At 43.5% G+C, this 18,605-nt stretch overlaps 2 protein-coding genes across 4 annotated transcripts in view; one reads left to right on the top strand and one right to left on the bottom strand.

Moving 5' to 3' along the window:
- The window catches only part of AGAP2 (ArfGAP with GTPase domain, ankyrin repeat and PH domain 2), an 84,575-nt gene extending 81,058 nt beyond the window's left edge, over window positions 1-3,517 (top strand). For both annotated transcript variants that reach the window (XM_042448062.1, XM_042448061.1), the window contains one exon: window positions 572-3,517. In XM_042448062.1, the coding sequence (XP_042303996.1) occupies window positions 572-778 (207 nt within the window). In that variant the 3' untranslated portion in view covers window positions 779-3,517. The remainder of the gene's footprint in view (window positions 1-571) is intronic.
- Window positions 3,518-3,679: 162 nt separating this feature from the next.
- Window positions 3,680-18,605, bottom strand: part of TMEM106C (transmembrane protein 106C) — a 17,489-nt gene continuing 2,563 nt past the window's right edge. Inside the window, exons 1-7 of one of the 2 annotated variants that reach the window (XM_042448084.1) lie at window positions 15,251-15,467; window positions 11,781-11,844; window positions 10,442-10,601; window positions 10,202-10,342; window positions 10,017-10,066; window positions 8,348-8,401; window positions 3,680-7,051 (exon numbers count right to left, since the gene is read on the bottom strand). In XM_042448084.1, coding sequence (XP_042304018.1) covers window positions 6,847-7,051; window positions 8,348-8,401; window positions 10,017-10,066; window positions 10,202-10,342; window positions 10,442-10,601; window positions 11,781-11,844; window positions 15,251-15,434 — 858 coding nt within the window. In that variant the 5' untranslated portion in view covers window positions 15,435-15,467 and the 3' untranslated portion in view covers window positions 3,680-6,846. Of the gene's footprint in view, window positions 7,052-8,347; window positions 8,402-10,016; window positions 10,067-10,201; window positions 10,343-10,441; window positions 10,602-11,780; window positions 11,845-15,250; window positions 15,472-18,605 lie in introns of those variants that run through there. The other variant, XM_042448082.1, reaches the window with a different exon arrangement.

Below are 18,605 nucleotides of genomic sequence, written 5' to 3'. Positions count from 1 at the left end.
CAGGGGAAAGGGGCAGCAATTATGGAAGGGCTTCCTGGAATTCAGAGGCAGAGAGGGATATTCTAGGGAGTGAGCTGAGGCCTTCTACTTGTGAATCAGGGGAGACCTGGAAGAAAAAAAGTACAGAAAATAGCTGGACTGTAGAGGAACAGAGGAACAGTTTTGTCATAACTTGTTTCAAGCATAGACGTGTATTAGCCAGCAGCCACTACAGCTCTGGAGAAAAGATAAAGGGGTTTTCAAAAAGTATAGCCAGAAAACTGTGGGGTGTGGAAGAGAGGAGGCACATCCCATGGCTTTGAGAAGAGCAGTGGAAATGGGGAGGGTTGGGGTATGGGGTGGTTTATAACTGTTAAATTTTATTCTTATGACATTTTATTGTTACATTTTGTTGTAATCTGACTTGATTCCTTTGGGAAAAGGCAGAATATAAATAAATTATATTATTATTAAGGATGCACTGATCCCTAATGTTCCAGCCCTGAAGAGGATCCTTTGTATGCCTGCACTGAGGAGCTGGAAGACCTCTCTAGAAATTCCTAACTCACTTCAACCATTATTTTCCCTACAGTATAGTGCTGATGTGAAGGCCCGGGATGCTGTTGGGCACACAGCCCTCTTCTATGCCCGCCGATCTGGAAGCCAGGAGTGCATCGACATCCTCTTGCAACATGGTTGCCCAAATGAAGGCTACAGTACTATCGCCACCCCCGGCCTGCGCCGGAAAAGCAGCAGCGCCAGCGTGGGAAGGACTGAGGCCCGAACTGCCCTGGTGTAGCATGCCAGGAGGAGCCTCTTCCCCATCCCAGTGGTGCCAATGGGGGTGCAATAACTGATGCCTCCTCTCCGTAGGGAGACTCCACTTCCTCCAGGCATCTGGACTCATATGCCAGGGAGCTGGGATCATGACTTCCTGTCATGAACAAGATGTGGCGGTTGCCATCCAGAGTCCTGCTTCGATGGCTCTGCTTAGCACAGGCTGCCACCTGGACTGTCTCAGTGGCTCACAGCTCTCCCGACTGCCAGGCCTTGAGCTGCTCTGCTGCTCTCCAGGGCAACAGCCATCTCTCCGGGGGCGCATTGAAGAAGCCTGCAGAAATCCAAGAGCAATGTGTCCCAGCACTCAGAGGGAAGAAGCAGGGCTCAGGACAGTTTTGACATCTTCCCATTTAATGGGGGACTTTAGGAAATGAGGGGAGCAAGCAGTTATTTGGGTTTTTTCCCTTTCTTTCTGTGTTTGTAACAAGCTTTGAAGGTGGAATGTAAATCAGTGTTATTGGAATGGTCAGTGACCAATCTTCAACAAACCAGCTTAAAGCAGGCCCAGAAAGTATGGCATGGGGAGGGAGTGCTGAAGGAACCTTGAAGGTCTGGCATTGAGGGTGAAGGGACATAATGTCTGAGAGGGAGTCTTGCAGCCACTAGCTTGGCATAGGTGAGCCCTTCCTCTCAGCTCATCCTTTAGCTCACTTCAATTATCTCTGGGTTCAAGGTGCTGGGCTTAAAGAGTGCAATCAAGTTGAGGGAACAGAAAAAGTTTCTGTCTACCTTCTCTGCCCTCATTTTCCAGGAGACATTTACAGAGATGAGGGAAAAGACCACCCCACTCAATGCCATAATGAAGGAACATAAGAGATAGCTAAGCTGGAGCGAATCAAGCCTCCTGCATTCTGCAGTCCATCTTCTGTCATCAGCTGGGTCTTCTTTTCAGCAATATGGGGAAGATGAGAAGCCCAGAGCTGACTCTGGAGGTGGAGAGAAAGTGTGGAGGGTAACCAGGAGTACCCTAGTGATAAAAAAAAATTCCAACCTCCTGTTCTTCTGGAGAAGGGATAGACTCCCTATTTAGCTCCTAGAGCATTTTGTTTTATTCCATGGGGAGAATCTCTTTTCTGAACATTTGTTTTGTGACACATTTATCTCTGACTGACATTTAGAGAGGCTGTAGTTCAGACTGCCAGCATAACATGTTCCCATGCAGTCCAGGACACTGGAGGCTTTGTTGTGTGTGTTAAGCCAAGACCCATCAGCAGGTGCTCCTCTGCTGTGTTCGATCCCAACTTGCCTTGCCTCTCCCTGAGGCAGACTCAGGATCACTCCTTCATCACCTGGCAGCAGCACACATTCTTTATCCAAACTGCACTGAAACACATTCCTTCTGCCAACTCTCCTCAGGCTCCTGGACCTGAGCCTTGCACTGAAATAAATAAAGACAGCTATATATCTTATTATGCTCCATTGAAGGCTCAAGGAGGTTGCCGCCTCCTCATTGTTCTTAGAAATCTTTCACCCTTGCAAGTAGTTCAAAGAGGCAGCTAAAGATGAAGCAGCTGGTGGCCAGTCCTGGGGGGGGGGGGTCGGAGCCATGGTGAGGTGGGTACTGGGCATCTCTGAGGGATTCGGCAGGCACTATCTCATTTGGATGCTGAGCATCCAGCCCAAAATATGAGGTGGTGTCCCTGCAAGCAACACAGATCCTGGATTTTAAAACAAGTCCTTTTCTTTTTCAGGATGATTTGTACAAAGCACCTTTTCTCTCACCCGCCCCACAAGGATTTCCATCCTTTTTTGACTACTGTGTCTGTTTTAATTTATTGCTTTATTTGAAGAACCAGGGGTTGGGGGAGGATAAAATCCTTCTCTCTGGCTTGGCAGCTCTCCTGGTGCAAGTGTTTACAGGCCTCCTGTCCATTGCTGTGGCAGAGGCGTCCGTGTGGTTGTGATGTGGTCTCAGGCTTTATTTCAAATCTGCGATCAGGGTAATGCAATGAGTTCCCTCTCCTACCCCTACATGGGCCAATCTGGTTTGGGCAGAATAAACCCCTGCAGTGTCTGGCCCTGACCTGCAGTGCACAATTCAAATCCAGCCTGGCTTTATTCCTCAGGGCTCTGGTTTTCTACCTGCTGGAGCCAAGCTTGTAGGCAAGGAGGCATGAGTCCACTAAGGCTACAACAGCTGAGAGGCCTCAGGTGTTCTTTGCCTTCTGAACTGGGAAAAGCTCATGAATGTATTGGCGACCATGTTGCACGAGACTTTTATCCCACATCCATGAGGTGTAAGCAGAAGGGCCTGGTGCCAAGGAGCTGGCCAGGCCTGTTGTTTCTTGCTGCCTCCTCTCCAGGGTACTGTGAACAAAGCTGGAGAGGGGACATCAAGAAGTAGAGAAGAAATGATGCTGCCCTCTATCTTGGCCTTGGAGACCCATCTCACCCTTCCTTGATGGTTAGAGTCTGTGGCCCAGCCTAAGGGGAAAGAAGGCAAATTGGCTCTTGAAGACTGAATGTAATGTATGCCATTTTGGCCTGGCAGTTCAGCACAATGTTCTGGGAGAATCTCTTGTGCAAGCCTCAGAACTGGGGAAGGGAGAGGTGTGGGGGGTTGTTGGGAGGGACAATGTGGAGGTGCCAGAGCTGATACTGTTGGCCCTGTGCAGCTGTTGTAATCTCTTGGATTGTAACTTGTAAGTACGTGACAATGTACGAAGATGTAATAACAATGACCGGTTATTCCTTCTTGTGACGGCTGTGCAGCATTGAATTAATCTGATCAATTTTTCATCCATTCATGACAGAATAAGGATTAGAATTTAGGGCTACCTTGAATAATGTTGGTAGCGGAAAATGGAAAACAAGAGTAAAGAAAAGTGAGTTTTTTTAAAAAAAAAAAAACAGGACCAGATACAAAGGTTGAGCAAATGCTAGGAATGCAGGGTTAGCTAACTATGCTGCCACTTCTACCTTTGCTTTTGCATCACAAGATCTCAGAAACTTGAAGAGAGGGACATGTCCAGTCCAGAGTGAGATCCACCATCAGACCAAGGCCTACCAACTAACAGGAAAAAGGGCAAGAGTAAACAGGTGAATTCAAGCAGCGAAGGGGACCTTGTGGTCCCACAGGTGTTACTAACCTGCAATTCCCATCTACTGTAGTTTCACAGCCACTGCTGAGGGATGCTGCAGTGGAACATCTGGAGGGCAACAGATTTCCCATCCCTGGCTTGAAGCATTTAATTGGTTAATTCCACTCCCTTGTTGCACTGGTGTGGCTCACCCAAGACCTCAACAATAAAACAAAAACCCTAACATCTAGTTTGTGGCAGATTACTTAGATTAGTAATCTAAGGTCCAACAAAGAAAGGTGATCATTTCAAGGAGGAATTCTTTCAGTCTTCTTTCTGAAGGCCTAGCTTGAAATTCAGAACTTTGGAAAGAAATAACTCCATAAATATAAATGCATTTTAGCATCTAGCTGCTTTTTTTTACAAATGTGGAAAAGTTTCTGGCCAAGATCAACCATGGCTAGAGAGCTGTTAATTTCAACGGGAGAGTTATGTATGTTCAGATTTCTACAAAAGTCAGCAGAAACTAAAAATACATAATTGGCCAAGGGAGATGGCAGTGCCATAAAGGTAGGAGTGCCAAAGACAAATTCATGAAATGACAACAACTTTCCAGCCTAAGACATTTTGAGAAGGTACTTGGAAGGCTATTTAAACACCACTCTTCATCTATAGCAATCAATATGATGAACAGAAGATAAAACTAAAATGGTCATACAAACACAAGCAGCAATACAACACAATCATAAAACCTTTAAAGGTAGTTAAATATAATAAAACACTGTCCAAACTAAAATGTCCAGCCAATACTCCAAACACTTGAGATGATGGCAAGAGATACTACTTCTTTGGGGAGGGTGTTCTAGAGAAAGCTACCCTAAAAACATTACCAAAAGTGGAGATATTCTTGCATCAAAACTCTACCATCTCAACTGCTATGAATCAGACCCCAAATCACCTAAATATACTGACAGTGGGTGGTTTTTTTTGCTGCATAAGTATGCTATTTTAGTGGAGCATGCATGCCACAGCTGTATCACTAGGCAGCATTTTAAGTGCCTCTTTTCTGGCTGGTTAGCAACCATACCCATTAATGCAACATAATAATGGCAGCACTCCCCAGCAAAAATGCAGCCCTCTAGGTGTTGGGACTGCAACACCCAGCAGCCCCAATCAACTGAGGAATGCTAGGAGTTTTGCCCAAACAATATTGCAGATTAGAACCAGGCTTATATGTGAAGCCTAACATACAGAATACCATACAAGCTTCTCCATCCAACAAGTCTCCATACTTATTGCTGGGTTTATTAAAGGAGCTTTTAATGTAAGACCTGGAACAAATCCTTCTGTAATTCCACTTGAGGACTTAAAGAAAATCACATTTCAAATAACACAGATTTTAGAGAAAGATCAGCAGCCCCCAGTCAAAGGGGACAACCTAAAAAGTTTATTAACTTCAGGAATTTTCTTTTCCACACTGTCTTCCAAGCAGAAAATACAGATTCTAAGCAAATATTAGCTCCCACCACCATTTAGATATGCAAAGATAGATTTAAAATTCACTTCAAGTTTAAATAGGTTTCTACTTCTGGGGGGAAACATACTACAGCAGAAAGTTTGAAACACTGAAGAAGTTTAAAACAAAAGATGAACTATTCTAGTTCATATCCGAAATAAAGAGGGTTAGTAATATCAATCACAGATCTATAAGACACTTCTCTAATTCTAATGTTATTTTCTTGATCTGTCTATTAAGTTACTTATCCCATCTTAATCCTTACAAAGAGGGGGGGAAATGTAGACTAGCAGTGGACCATGTGTAGCCCTCCAGATGTTGCTGGATTGTAACTCCCATCAGCCTTAGCCAGCATTGCCAAGGTTGAAGGGAGTTGGAATCCAGCATAAGAATTCACTGTTTCTCACTTCTCATTTAGAGAAGAAAAAATCTTTGTTTACTGGAAATAAACCAAAAGAACTTCTATTCTAACGTCATGAGACAGCAAAACTGGCACAAAGTTTCCCAGCTTGGCAAACTAGAGGTACCAAGATAGAGGAGTGCTCACTTTCATGCAGGTTTCCCCTAACACAAAGATCTAGTGATCTACAGTTTTTCATGGGCACTCATTCTTAAAAGGAAAGAAAATCAAAACATGCTAGAAGACGGTGGAAGTCAACAGTGTGCCTGTCAAAGTGTTATACCAAACACACCACTGATAAAGTCAATAGTCATTTAAATAGTCGTTCCATCCATGAAATGCCCTGTTGAATATACTGGAATTTCCTCTCACAACTGGGCTGTAACAGCTACCGAATCCATTTCTTTCAGTGTGGCTCATAGTAACAGCAGAAGTAAGCAACTTGTGGCCTTCCAGAGGATGTTCAACAAGAACTACCATCTTCCCTTATCATTAGAGATTATGGTAGTTAGGGCTGATGGAGGATACAGTACAATAGTACTTGGATGGCCACAAACTGCCCACCCCAGCACTAGAAATATTCCCAGTTATTTTCCCTTTGAAAATAAGCAGGGCAGGAGTTATAACACTCCCACATGAGAAGCAAGCTCAAAATCTCTTCCTCTTCCACATTTGGTGAGCAGTCCCTTTGAAGGAAGGTGCATCAACTTGGGAATTATTTCATTCTGCGTGTCCTTACACAACAAGGGATGTAATACTGAGATAAGTGTTCTCGCTTCATTTGAAAGAGAAGATGAGAAACTTGACATGGCCTCATTGAAAAAGAAAGAGGATCAAATGGGACTGAAGTAATGCTAGCCACAGACTGGCGTTCCAAAGCAGAGGAGAGAGTGTGGAGTGTGTATTTTTGGGTGGGGTGCCAAGGAGAAACTAAACATCCTCTTCAAAACAGCATCATGGCTCAGTCCAGTTGTCAGTGGAATATGGTTTAAGTATGACATTCTCAGACATACCTTCCATTTTTCCCAAGGCTGCAGCAACCTCACTATTTCTCCCAAACAAAAACAATCCCAGAGTAAGCAGTCCTCAGTTTACACAGCAGGAGAACCCAACCTGCTCTCATTGCTGAAATATGTCAGTGGGCTTAAACTGTTCTTCCCTTGAGCTGCATTCTCTAGAGTTGGGGGCTGAGGACCAGCAAGAACAGTTGTGAAATTAGCACCACAGTCCACATAATGATAGGTCTCCAAGGAACTCTGAGTTATGTGACCAATGTAGGAGATCTTCACAGATGTCCTGAAAGTAGAAAGAATAGTATTCAGAGAGAACATATCTACACTGTCCAATTAAAAACAATTATGTTCTAGATTTGGGGTACTTCCCGATTACTCTTTATCTTACACAGTTGCCCTACCTCATTTATAGTGGGGCCCAGACAACACAGACTTCAATTTAAAGCTGTCTTATTTTTCCCCACATCATTCTCTTTTTCTTACCAGGAGGGAAAAAAAACTTAAGGAGAGAAGGATGGAATAGTTGCACAATGCTGTTTGTCTGGGAGCACCCTGAATTTTTACACAAGTATTTTTATTTATTTTATTTTTATCCCAAGTTGGGACCCAAGTCAGCTCACAACATACTGGCTGATGGGACTGGGTGAATGTTGTCTAGTGTGCAGATCCCCCACTTTGGAGAAATGCTCAAACAGGACCCTCTGAAGTGTCTTTGTGAACAACAGAGTACACCTGTGTTGTCATGCAGGAACAAAAACTGAGGAAAAAATTTAAGCAGGCATGAAGAACAAAGAGAAACTGCCTGCCTGCAACCTGAAAAAGTTATTTTAGGGATTCCAACAAAACAAAATCCTAGCTGTGGTGCTTCCAGTCATCATAACTTGGCAGCTGTACGTCTTTTGGCAAGCAGTTAGTAGCACACATACTGAAATAGGCCCCTGGAGAAAAATCTTTCTCCTCCAAAAGGGCTGCATGGTTGCCCACGTTCCACAGCACAGTTTCACAAGAACATCTTAGCCACTTGGTGGGGAGAAGGAATTGTTTTGATTTATGACTGTCTTCTTTAAACTCAGGTTTCTTGCTCATGGAAGTTACAGAATTTCTACAGTCCATACTGGAGAGATCTGGGTAGGTGAAAACCAAAAAGCTAATTTTTCCAAGCTGTGAAGAGATACTTAGAAGGATTCATTTGGGGACACATGAATGCCCTATACTGAGACAGACCATTGGCACATATCCTTCCTGGAGATTCCAAAGACTGATGAACAAAAGATTGCTGAGATACCAGTGAGGAAGCTCAATAAGATTAAAAGTGATTGGAGTCAGGCCTTCGCTGTCCTTACCCTTTAGACTAGAAAAATGGGGGGAGGGGACAGCAGAAGTTACACAAAAAGTCTCAGAATTCAGTTTGCCTCAATTTCAAAATACATCCCTTTGAGAGCTCTACCATTTTACCAACCTCACTTAGACAACAGGGCACTACCTTGAGCATTTTGCATCAGGATGAAATGCGACTTGTGAATTGCTCTCAAAACTATTTCTAGTTCAGGAGGAACAGCAAAATATAAGAGATGCTTACCTCATGAAAATCACAATGTTGTGCACTCTGATCTTGGGTAATGTGCAAAAGAAGCTAGAAGAGACCAAAGTACAGAAACAAATTTTCAAGAAACTTCAAGTGCTCAAAATTAAAACCAACCTGATAGATCTTTTCATGTTAATCACAGGGCAAAAACTCCACCTCATACTATAGTAGTTTGCATACTTTGATAGAATTTGGTTAATAAGATCTGCTTTATCTAGATTTAGGAACTGGATTATGATCTCCAGCCTGAAGGCTTTTCTTCCAATACCTCAGTCATAACATGCGGCAGCATCTAACCTTCACCCCCAGTAGGAGACCCGGTTACCATTTAGACTATACATATTTAGTATTTGTTCCAGTACAGCTAGAATCCTGTTGGTTAGTCCCAACTAGAGTAGGCCTATTGAAAACACTTGATGAATTGTGAGTCAACACAGGTAAATTTCATTGATTCAATGGGTCTACTTTAGCTGAAACTAACCAACAGGATTCCAGCCTGTGTGTTTTTCCCAGTCAAAGCACCACTTAAAGGAAATTCAGAACAGAACCAGTTCAAGATATGGCACAATTTGTGACTCACCAAGCAAAGCATGAGCAGATCAGCCACATACAATGGCTTGCAAAGCTTTCATCCATCCACCCAATCTTGACTTTTGCAATCCTGAACAAGTAGCAAAACTGGAAGTTCTACTGAGCTGCATGCCTATAATGTAGTGTGCCCCAGTTATGAAAAGTCTGCTCAATATGCAGGTAAAAATAAGATATTCCAACAGCAGCTATGAGGGTCACCATTACAGCAAGTGGTAAGAGAATAATGGATTCACCGCCATTGTCAAGAGGAAATATGGGGCATGAGATAGTTGCCCTAACCCTGTGTTCATTCAGCTTCAGCTCCCCAAATGCTGTTGAGATCATGAACAGATGCAGACCCTGACCAGCAAATGCCAGAAATGCTGCCATCTCCTTGAAGATATGCCAGCATACTCTGAAGAATGAGGAATTGGACTGCACAAATTCTTCTACTGTTAGCAGATATCAACTGGGACATCTGTGCTAGATGTGCGGAAGCTGGGGTGGTAATGGAAACTGTGGTGGGGGCAGCAATGCCTTCATACTTCATTTTTGGCTCTCAGAAGCTTGAGGCACACAAATTAAAATTTAATTTAAAAATTAGAGTTTAATTCAAATTAGAATTTTAATTTTGTAAACTCTTTACGATAACATTTTCTCTTTGAATGTCAAGTAAAATGCTTTGTTATTCAAAACAAAGTTTATAAATCATTCACATTGCCACAAACTTATTGAGCCAGGAATCACAAATAATCACAAGATTATTGAAGGGCCAAGAGGTTATACAGATGATTCTTGCTTTGGCTGTACAAAGCATGTGGTGGAGAACCTTTTAAATCTGACCAAAGTGGGAAGAGGCATGATTCTCCAAAGCTTGAGATGCAGTGTTATGGTGATATTATACAGTGTCTATTTGCAAAACTTGTGCTCTCAATATGTATAACTGCTGTTGTAGCAAGAGAACTGTTGCAGTCCTTCATCAGACATGTGGGCAGAAAACTACTTAAGGCAAGTAGTGAGATGAGAGATTACCATTAGATTGAGTTAAATAGCCTAAAGCCTAACTATGGTTGGAACACAGATAAATCCTTACTATACATAAGAAAAAGGTCCACCCATTTCAGCCTTCACTGTGAAATTCACCTAGAAAGACACAAAATGCAAGATGTAAGCAACATTAATTAAGCCATGGTTCTTAAAAAATAGCATACCTTTCCCCTTCTCCATCCCACCTCCCACACACTCCCAGCTTCATATGAATTAAAGAGCTGCTTGTACCAGCTGGTCACTCAGAGGCTGGATATGAGTGACATTGTTAATCTGCTTCGTCCCAACCACAGTATTCATGTACTGCACTTGACTGGCCAAGCTGGTTACTGCTACCGAGTAGAAATTGGAATTTCTGATCCGGAGAGTAGCCTAAGAAGTGGAGAGAGGATACACAACCACTGAACATAGATATTCCTACAGCCAACCTGGGAATTCCAGCTACATTAATTATATACACTTGGCTGTTACCGTGATAGCGAGGACTACAAGGGAGTTTTTTTCATCAAACCAGACTGTAACCACTTTGATGCCATTGTCATCCACAAGGATTGAATGAGGAAAGAGAAAGAAGACCACCAGTCCCGACACCAAGAGGCACAGCAGCACCGACACCATGACATACAGTTTCCTGCAAAGGACCAAACCAACTGTTAGCCAGCTTTCTTTCAGTGTTCAGCTCCTGGTAACAGACTCGCACTTCATAAACAGGAAGCCATCTTGGTTTTATAAGGCATGTAACTCTCCATAAAGGATAATATTACATTCAATCCATCCATGCCTCTCAGCACAAAGATTATGCCCCCCATATCCAATCAAAAATAACAAAAATCCTAGGCAACCACCCTACATCATTACAAAGCCCCTCATGGGGCTGTTGGCACACTGCAGAATTAATGCAGCCTTGACACTGCTTTAACTCAGGGCTCCATCCTATGGAATCCTGGAATTTGTAGTTTGTAGTAGTACCAGAGCTCTCTGACAGAAGGCTAAATATCTGACAAAACTACAAATCTCATAATTCAATAGCATTAAGCCATGGTAGTTAAAACAGTGTCAAACTGCATTAATTATACAGTGCAAATGTAGCCTGACTTTATCCCCGTTCTGAAAGGATGTAATGCCTGTCTTAAGGCTTAGTGGCAGCCTGAAGATAATATATGCTGGCATTTTCTAACCCACCTTTTTGCCTCTGGATTCACCAGCACTAGAATATGGCCTCTGATAACTTATCTGAATGTGCACTTGGCCCCAAGGCTGAAAGTGGTTCCCTACCCTTGCTGTTGTCCATGAAAACTTATGACCCAATACACCTGCCAGTCTTTAAAGGTACCATAAAACTCCATTTTTGTTTAAAGGCCTTTACAGATATAAAGCTTAAAGCAAACCCTTCCTCACTTGTATTTAAACCAAGAAGGCAAAATCTCATCTCTCTCTTCTGTACTGACAATGGGCAAATGGAGGGGGAAAGCTCAAAGGTTACTTCATATGTGGGAATTCTCTCCAAATACAAGGCATGTTGAAAATAATCCAACTTGTACTCAGGTAAAATGTATTTAGGAAATATATTTTATTAGAAATGCTGGAATCCAGTCAGTAGCATGTAAATGTATGAATGCTTGACTGGAACTCACTTAAAATAGGAGGCGTTTCAGGTTACAATTAGAAAAGAGTCCGACCTTTGTAGTTTGGAGTGACTGGGCAAGCCATCTTTCAAGTAATAAGATTCAGTACTGGCCATGAAATCTCTTTTTTCAGACAGAAGTACAGACAGCTCAGAAATAGAGTCTGACCTTTCTTTTCTACTTACGTCCTTTGAGGTTTTAACCTCTGGTCATGATATGGTATCAGAGCCACCAATTCGTTAACTTGGTCTAGAAGAAAGCAAAAAACATAATTACCAGTGCTGGATATTCTCTATGTCTCTGGTTGTTCTCTGATATCACAATGGCTACCTCAGTACCACTTGCTGAGGGACATGAGTGAAAGGATGCCACAACACTCAGCTACTGCTTGCAGGCTTCCAGGGGGCATCTGGGAAAAGACTGCTGAGCTGGATCTAGGCCAAATCTAAGATACTTAAAGAGATTCAACTAGCTGTGCGAATACTCTTGTGAACACATGCACCCCATCTGATTTTGGAAGCTAAATAGAGTCAGGCCTTGACAGTACTGAGATGGGAGACCCTGGGAGGAATAGGAAACAATCCTGGCGGAAATGCTGGACCCATTGCCACTAGTCAGGGTTGATAGTCCTGGATTAGATGGGCCAATGGTGTGTTTCTGTATAAGGCAGCTTCCTAAGCTTTCAAAAGCAGTGGGGAAGGAAGCTTCTTTTGAGGTAAACTGGCACCCAGGGCACAGAACTGCTGGAGAACCATGACATGGGTTGGAGGAAGATTTTGTAGGTTCATGAGGAAGGGGCAAAGCCAAGTGTTAACACCATGCTAGTGATTGCTTCAGGACATGGGATTTGCTCAATACCCTCAACTCAAGAGAGATCAAAGCTGTATAAGTGGCAATATGTGCTGCAAGGGGAAGCCACTCCCAAGTCCATTCACCAGTCTGATCAAGAGAGACTTTGCTTCAAATATAATTACTGAACCTCAACACATTGAACAACTCCATTATCAACACAAAATGAAACCACCTTTAAGATCCAAGTTGTCTCCATCCTGTGCAAGGATATCCACCCCATTCATTCGCAGAAAATATTGAATTTCTCAAGAATTTTATTTCCTGGACTTTATGTTTCCTATGGTCTCTTTGGGCCTGAACAAACAGGCCAACATAAAGCTGCTTTGGGTCACTTTGGAGGTATGCTGTTTAAATGACACACGCATCTTAAGAAGCCAGAAGCTCTGCCAAAGCTGCACTTCAGTTTTCAGAACTGGAGCATGGCTTTGGCGTGGCTTCCAACCTATTGAGACGTGTGTCATTTAAACAGCACACTTCCAAAGTGGCCCGAAGCAGCTTTATTTTGGCCTGTCTGTTCGGGCCCATAGTCTCCCAGAGCTATGACTTCAACACTGCAACTTTTTTCTTTCTCCCGTTTGATTTTTAACACCTTTACCTGATGAAGAAGCCAGTAGAGCTCTGAAAGCTCATATCAGCTATTTATACATTTTAGTTAACGTTCTGAGTTAACTCCTCATGATTTGGTTTCCACCATTAATCTCCTCGCCCCTCCTACTAATAAACTCTCTGTGTTTCCTCCTGTTTCTTTGGAAGAACTCTCTTCGCTGCTGAACTCATCAAAACCCACCACCTGCTCTCTTGATCCACTTCCTTCTCGTCTTCTAATCTCTATAGCCCCCTCTTTGTTACCCTCCCTCCTCTATATCTTTAATCTCTCTCTCTCTTCGGGTTCCTTCCCCTCAGTCTTCAAACATGCCTTAGTTTCCCCTATCCTGAAAAAACCCTCTCTCGACCCCTCTTCCTTGGCTAGCTATCATCCAATCTCTCTTCTTCCTTTTCTCTCTAAGGTGTTGGAACGAGTTGTCTACTCACGCTGTCTTGAGTTTCTTGAAACAAACTCCATTCTGGATCCCTTCCAGTCTGGTTTTCGCCCACGGCACTCCACAGAGACGGCCCTTACTAAGATCTCGAATGATCTTTTGCGGGCCAAGGCGAATGGCCTTTATTCTATCCTTGTCCTACTCGATCTGTCTGCGGCCTTCGACACCGTGGACCACTGTCTCCTAATAGATGTACTCTCTGACCTTGGTTTCTCGGGCCTTGTTCTCGATTGGTTCACATCTTACTTGTCAGATCGATCTTTTTCAGTGGTCTCGGGTGGTCAGACCTCGTCTTCTGTCCCCTTATCTGTTGGAGTTCCTCAGGGCTCTGTTTTGGGTCCCCTTCTGTTCTCTTTATACACACTCTCCCTTGGCAAATTTATCAGTTCGTTTGGTTGCTCCTACCATCTGTACGCCGATGATACCCAACTGTACCTTTCCACCCCTAATCTTTCGCCAGAGCTAGAGCAGCAAGTGTCATCCTGTTTAACAGATGTCTCCCACTGGATGCACCATCGGCGTCTGAAGCTCAATATGTCCAAGACAGAGCTTCTTGTTTTCCCTCCTAAGCCCACCCTTCACTACTCCTTTTCTATTTCTGTCAATAACGTCTCTATCCAGCCGGTCCAGGAAGCCCGTAGTCTCGGTTTCATCTTTGACTCCTCTTTGTCAGTTATCCCTCAGATCCAGACTACAGCCAAAGTCTGCAGATTTTTTCTCTATAATGTCGCCAACATCCGTTCATATCTCTCAGCTTCTACCGCAAAGACACTGTTCCATGTCCTAGTGGTCTCACGACTAGACTACTGTAACCTCCTCTTGGCAGGGCTTCCCCTCTCATCTCCACCCATTAATTTCTGCTCAGCATTCAGCTGCATGCATTATTTCACTCGCTCGCCGTTATGATCATGTCTCCCCTCTGTTGTCCTCCCTTCACTGGCTCCCTTTTCCTTTCCGCATCAGGTACAAACTTTTGCTACTCACCTTTAAAGCCCTGCATGGGCTGGCCCTTCTTTATTTAACCGATTTTCTCTCTCCCTACATCCCTACTCGCACTCTCCGCTCTGGTAGCCAAAGTCTCCTCTCCCAACCCAGGATCTTCTCTGCCCCATCCTGGATCCGTCCCTTCTCTCTTGCTGCCCTCATTCCTGGAACCTTCTTCCTCTGCATGCACGGCTCATCACTTCCCTAACCAGCTTTAAGGCTGAGCTGAAGACCATATTGTTTAGGGAAGCATTCTCAGGGAGTTTGTGATTGTCATCTGGCTGTCTGATAATATTTGATGTGATGTGATTTGTTTTATATTTGATGTTTTTAATTTGTTTTTTCTTTTCTATATGGTAATTTTATCTATTCCTCTTTTATTGTTATCTTACAATGTACGCCTTGGGCAGGCTTTTATATACTTTTTAATTTTACCGACTTTGTACAGCGCTGTGTATAACTACAGCACTTTAGAAATAAAGTTTAATAATAATAATAATAGTTGTGCCAATAAAGGTATCACTATTTTGTGGATTCTTGATGTTATTGCACATCACCACACCAGCTCTTACAACTGTAGGGCAATACTTTTCAGCCTTTGATCCTCTTATTATTTTGGAGGTCAGCTCCCAGAAGTCCCAGCCAGCAGGAACAATCCTCAGGAATTCTGGGAGCTGAAGACTTAAACATTTGGCAGGACAGGGTCTAAGAAGCACTGCTGATAGGGACTTATTCTCTCCTGGAAGAAAAAGAAAGGCCAATTGCACAGAAAGAGTTACCTGTTGGGATGCAGCCAGTGCCCTGACAGGAAGGACAGGTGATGCTGTCTTGGCCAGTGAATTCCACATACGGGAACCTGGCAATGTCTTCCTCCCGATCCTTGTTGTCCAGCAAATCTTCATCCTCCTCTCTCTGTTGCCTGGAGCAGGAGGAGCCTGTGCCTGCAGAATGTGAAGACCCCATTGGAACTGCTAGTGGGGAGGGAAGAACCCCACGAGTCCTGGAATTAAGAATGAAGCAGAATATTTTTTTAAAAAACCCACAAAAGCAAAGCTTTTTGCCAACCACACTCAAAAGGTGGCTCCATCACATTTCTGCAGTCAGGTAATCCCACTTCTACACTAGGCACTACCAATAATTAACAAAGAATTGTGTGACCTGCACAAAACAGACAGGTTTGCACAACTGCCCTTACCTCACATTTGTCATAGAATGATAGAGACGGAAAAGACCACATGATAACAACTATAAGAGCTCAAGACTCAGGTAAGCTTTGACCATGACCAAGAAAATCAAGAATGGAAGAAACCTACATGCAGGCTCCCATTTCACTTCCTGTGCTTTAGCTGAGCCCTCAACATATCACAATACACCCCCTCACAACATTAGGTTTCCCTAAATAGGAAAACAATCAGCAGAGAAAAGGAATGACTTTTTATCTATGTCCATTAACAGTTATAGGCCAGGAGAAATGTTCCCTAGATATAAATTCAGGCATTTGGCCAGTCTGGATGGGGCTGCCCTCCCCATTGACAACTATAAGCACACAGAGAGTTCAGTGGCTACAAACCCCTTTTAGCATTTTCAGTGGCTGTGCAAACTACATAGATTCCTGGTAGGAAAAATTAGATCCAGCCACAGTCAATCGCACTCTGTGTCAGATCCAGATGGAGTGACTCCATGAGGGGCAACCTTTCAGTCTGGCCCAAAACAAACAAATTGGGGCAATTGGTGCATAATGCAGCAGCCAGACAGTAGCAGAGTTTGGAGAAATTGTTGTTGTTGCACCACGGCTGCCAGTTACGGTATTATCACAGCCAGGGCCATACAGGTTGGGGATTTCTGGCAGTTGTGTGCTAAAAAATATTTTTTCTATGGTCTGGTGTGGATCATGCTATCACAATGTTCGTGAAGCTTCACTGGCTCTTACTTTTTCCTGGGTTCAATTCAAAGAGCACATCATCTCTATTATCAACTACTTACTAGTTTCCCAGGAGGGCCATCATCAGTAGAAGTACCCATGCTGGTTCAACACAAGCTTGGAATCTATTTATACACACTCTTGGAGTGTATTAGAATATAACCTATGGAACTCCCTGCCACCTGATGGCAGCTGTGTACCAGCGTTGCCATATTTTGAGCTTCTTCTTAAAGCATTTTCATTTAAACCACTCATGGTTTTACTGGTCCAAAAGATTGATATTTTAAGGATATTTTAAAATCTTCATTTTAATTTATTTTTTTTAAAAAAATGGAGTTTCTTAAGCATAGAGCAGTTCATTTGCCATTTTCATAAATTAAACACATCTATAAAGTGGTAATGCTAACTGAGGATGGGGCAAGCTTGTTTTCTGCTGCTCCAGAGAATAGGACCCAGAACAATGGATTCAAACCACATGAAAAGAGATTCACCTCAACATTAGGAAGAACTTCCTGACAGTAAGGGCTGTTTGACAGTGGAACACAGTCCCTTAGAGAGTGGTGGAGTCTCCTTCTTTGGAGGTCTTTAAACAGAGGCTGGATGGCCATCCGTCAGGATTTTGAGTTCTTGCATGGCAGAATTGTAAGTTCCTGCATTATGCACCAACTGGCCTGGATGGCCCTTGGGAACGACCTGACAAGAGGATATCCGCCAAATTACATTGTTAGAGGCCTTTAAAAAGGCAATAAAAACGGATCTCTTCCAGCCAGCGAGCCTTCCCAGGCTAACCTCTAGATGCCTGCTTGGCGTCGGTAATGGGCTGGATGAGGGAGAACAAACTCAGTGTGATTCCAGGGAAAACGGAAGTACCGGTGACAGGTTCCCCAGTTCCAGGTGGCGAGATCTGTCACCCGGTCCTGAATGGGGTCACGCTCCCCTTGAAGGACTCGGTGCGCAGCTTGGGAGTGCTCCTTGATTCATCGTTCCAGCTGACATCTCAGATGGATGCGACGGTCAGGAGTGCTTGTTATCAGCTTTGGCTGATACGCCAGTTGCATCCCTACCTGGACCGTAGGGACCTTGAAACTGTTGTACATGCTTTGGTAACCTCTCGACTGGACTTCTGCAATGCGCTCTACATGGGGCAACCCTTGTACCAAACCCGGAAGCTGCAAATGGTGCAGAATATGGCAGCTAGACTGGTCGCTGGTAGCTCCAGGTCGGACCATATAACACCCATCTTAAAAGACCTTCACTGGCTGCCTATTCGCTTCCGAGCTCAATGTTGGTTTTGACCTATAAAGCCCTAAATGGCTTGGGCCCAGGGTACTTGGAGGACCGCCTCTCCCCATATAATCCGCCCCACACACTCAGAACATCCGGGACAAATCTTCTGGAGGTCCCTAGGTCACATTTTGTGAGGACCTCACAGAGGGCTTTTGCCATCATCGCCCCCTCTCTTTGGAATAAGCTCCCCATAGAGCTCCGCTCCGCCGCATCGTTAGATTCTTTCAAGAAAAACTTAAAAACGCATTTATTTCGGTTGGCATTCCCACCTTAGTTTAATTATTCTTTTCTCTGCCCCTTGTTTTCCTTTTGACCCCGGACCATTGTACAGTGGTGCCTCGGGTTACGAAATTAATTCGTTCCGCCATTCCTTTCGTAACCCGAAAATTTCGTAACCCGAAACACTTTTCCGTTAGCACTGGAAAGCCTATAGCTGCACTTTGCAGCATTTGAGTTTCACGCCGAAATGAATTTCGTAACCCGAAAAATATTTCGTAACCCGAAACAGTTTTTGCCAATCCAACTTTTTCGTATCCCGGAAATTTCGTAACCCGATCATTTCGTATCTTGTACTGCAATGTTTTAATCTTTGTAAGCCACCTTGATCATTTTTATGGAAAGGCGGGGTATAAATAAAAATTATTATTATTATTAACCTCCAAAATGAGAACCTAACTGCTCACCTACCCACTGTCTCTCCCTATGACCATTCCTGTAAACTCTTTTCCTATGCTCCTAATTGCATTCTCTATGCAACTGGCTGTAATGTGTGATATTGTTACTGTTATCATATAGCATGATCTTTATTTGTATTTTAGCAGAAGGAGGGAGGACTAGGGGATTGGGTTTATGTTACTACTGTTTTTAAATTGTTATATTGGACTGTTGTTACCCGCCTAGATCCTCGAAAGTGAAAGCCGAGATAT

The sequence above is a fragment of the Sceloporus undulatus genome, chromosome 2, assembly GCF_019175285.1.
Source record: "Sceloporus undulatus isolate JIND9_A2432 ecotype Alabama chromosome 2, SceUnd_v1.1, whole genome shotgun sequence".
Classification (NCBI taxonomy): domain Eukaryota; kingdom Metazoa; phylum Chordata; class Lepidosauria; order Squamata; family Phrynosomatidae; genus Sceloporus; species Sceloporus undulatus.
This window is presented reverse-complemented; position numbering and strand designations above follow the sequence as displayed.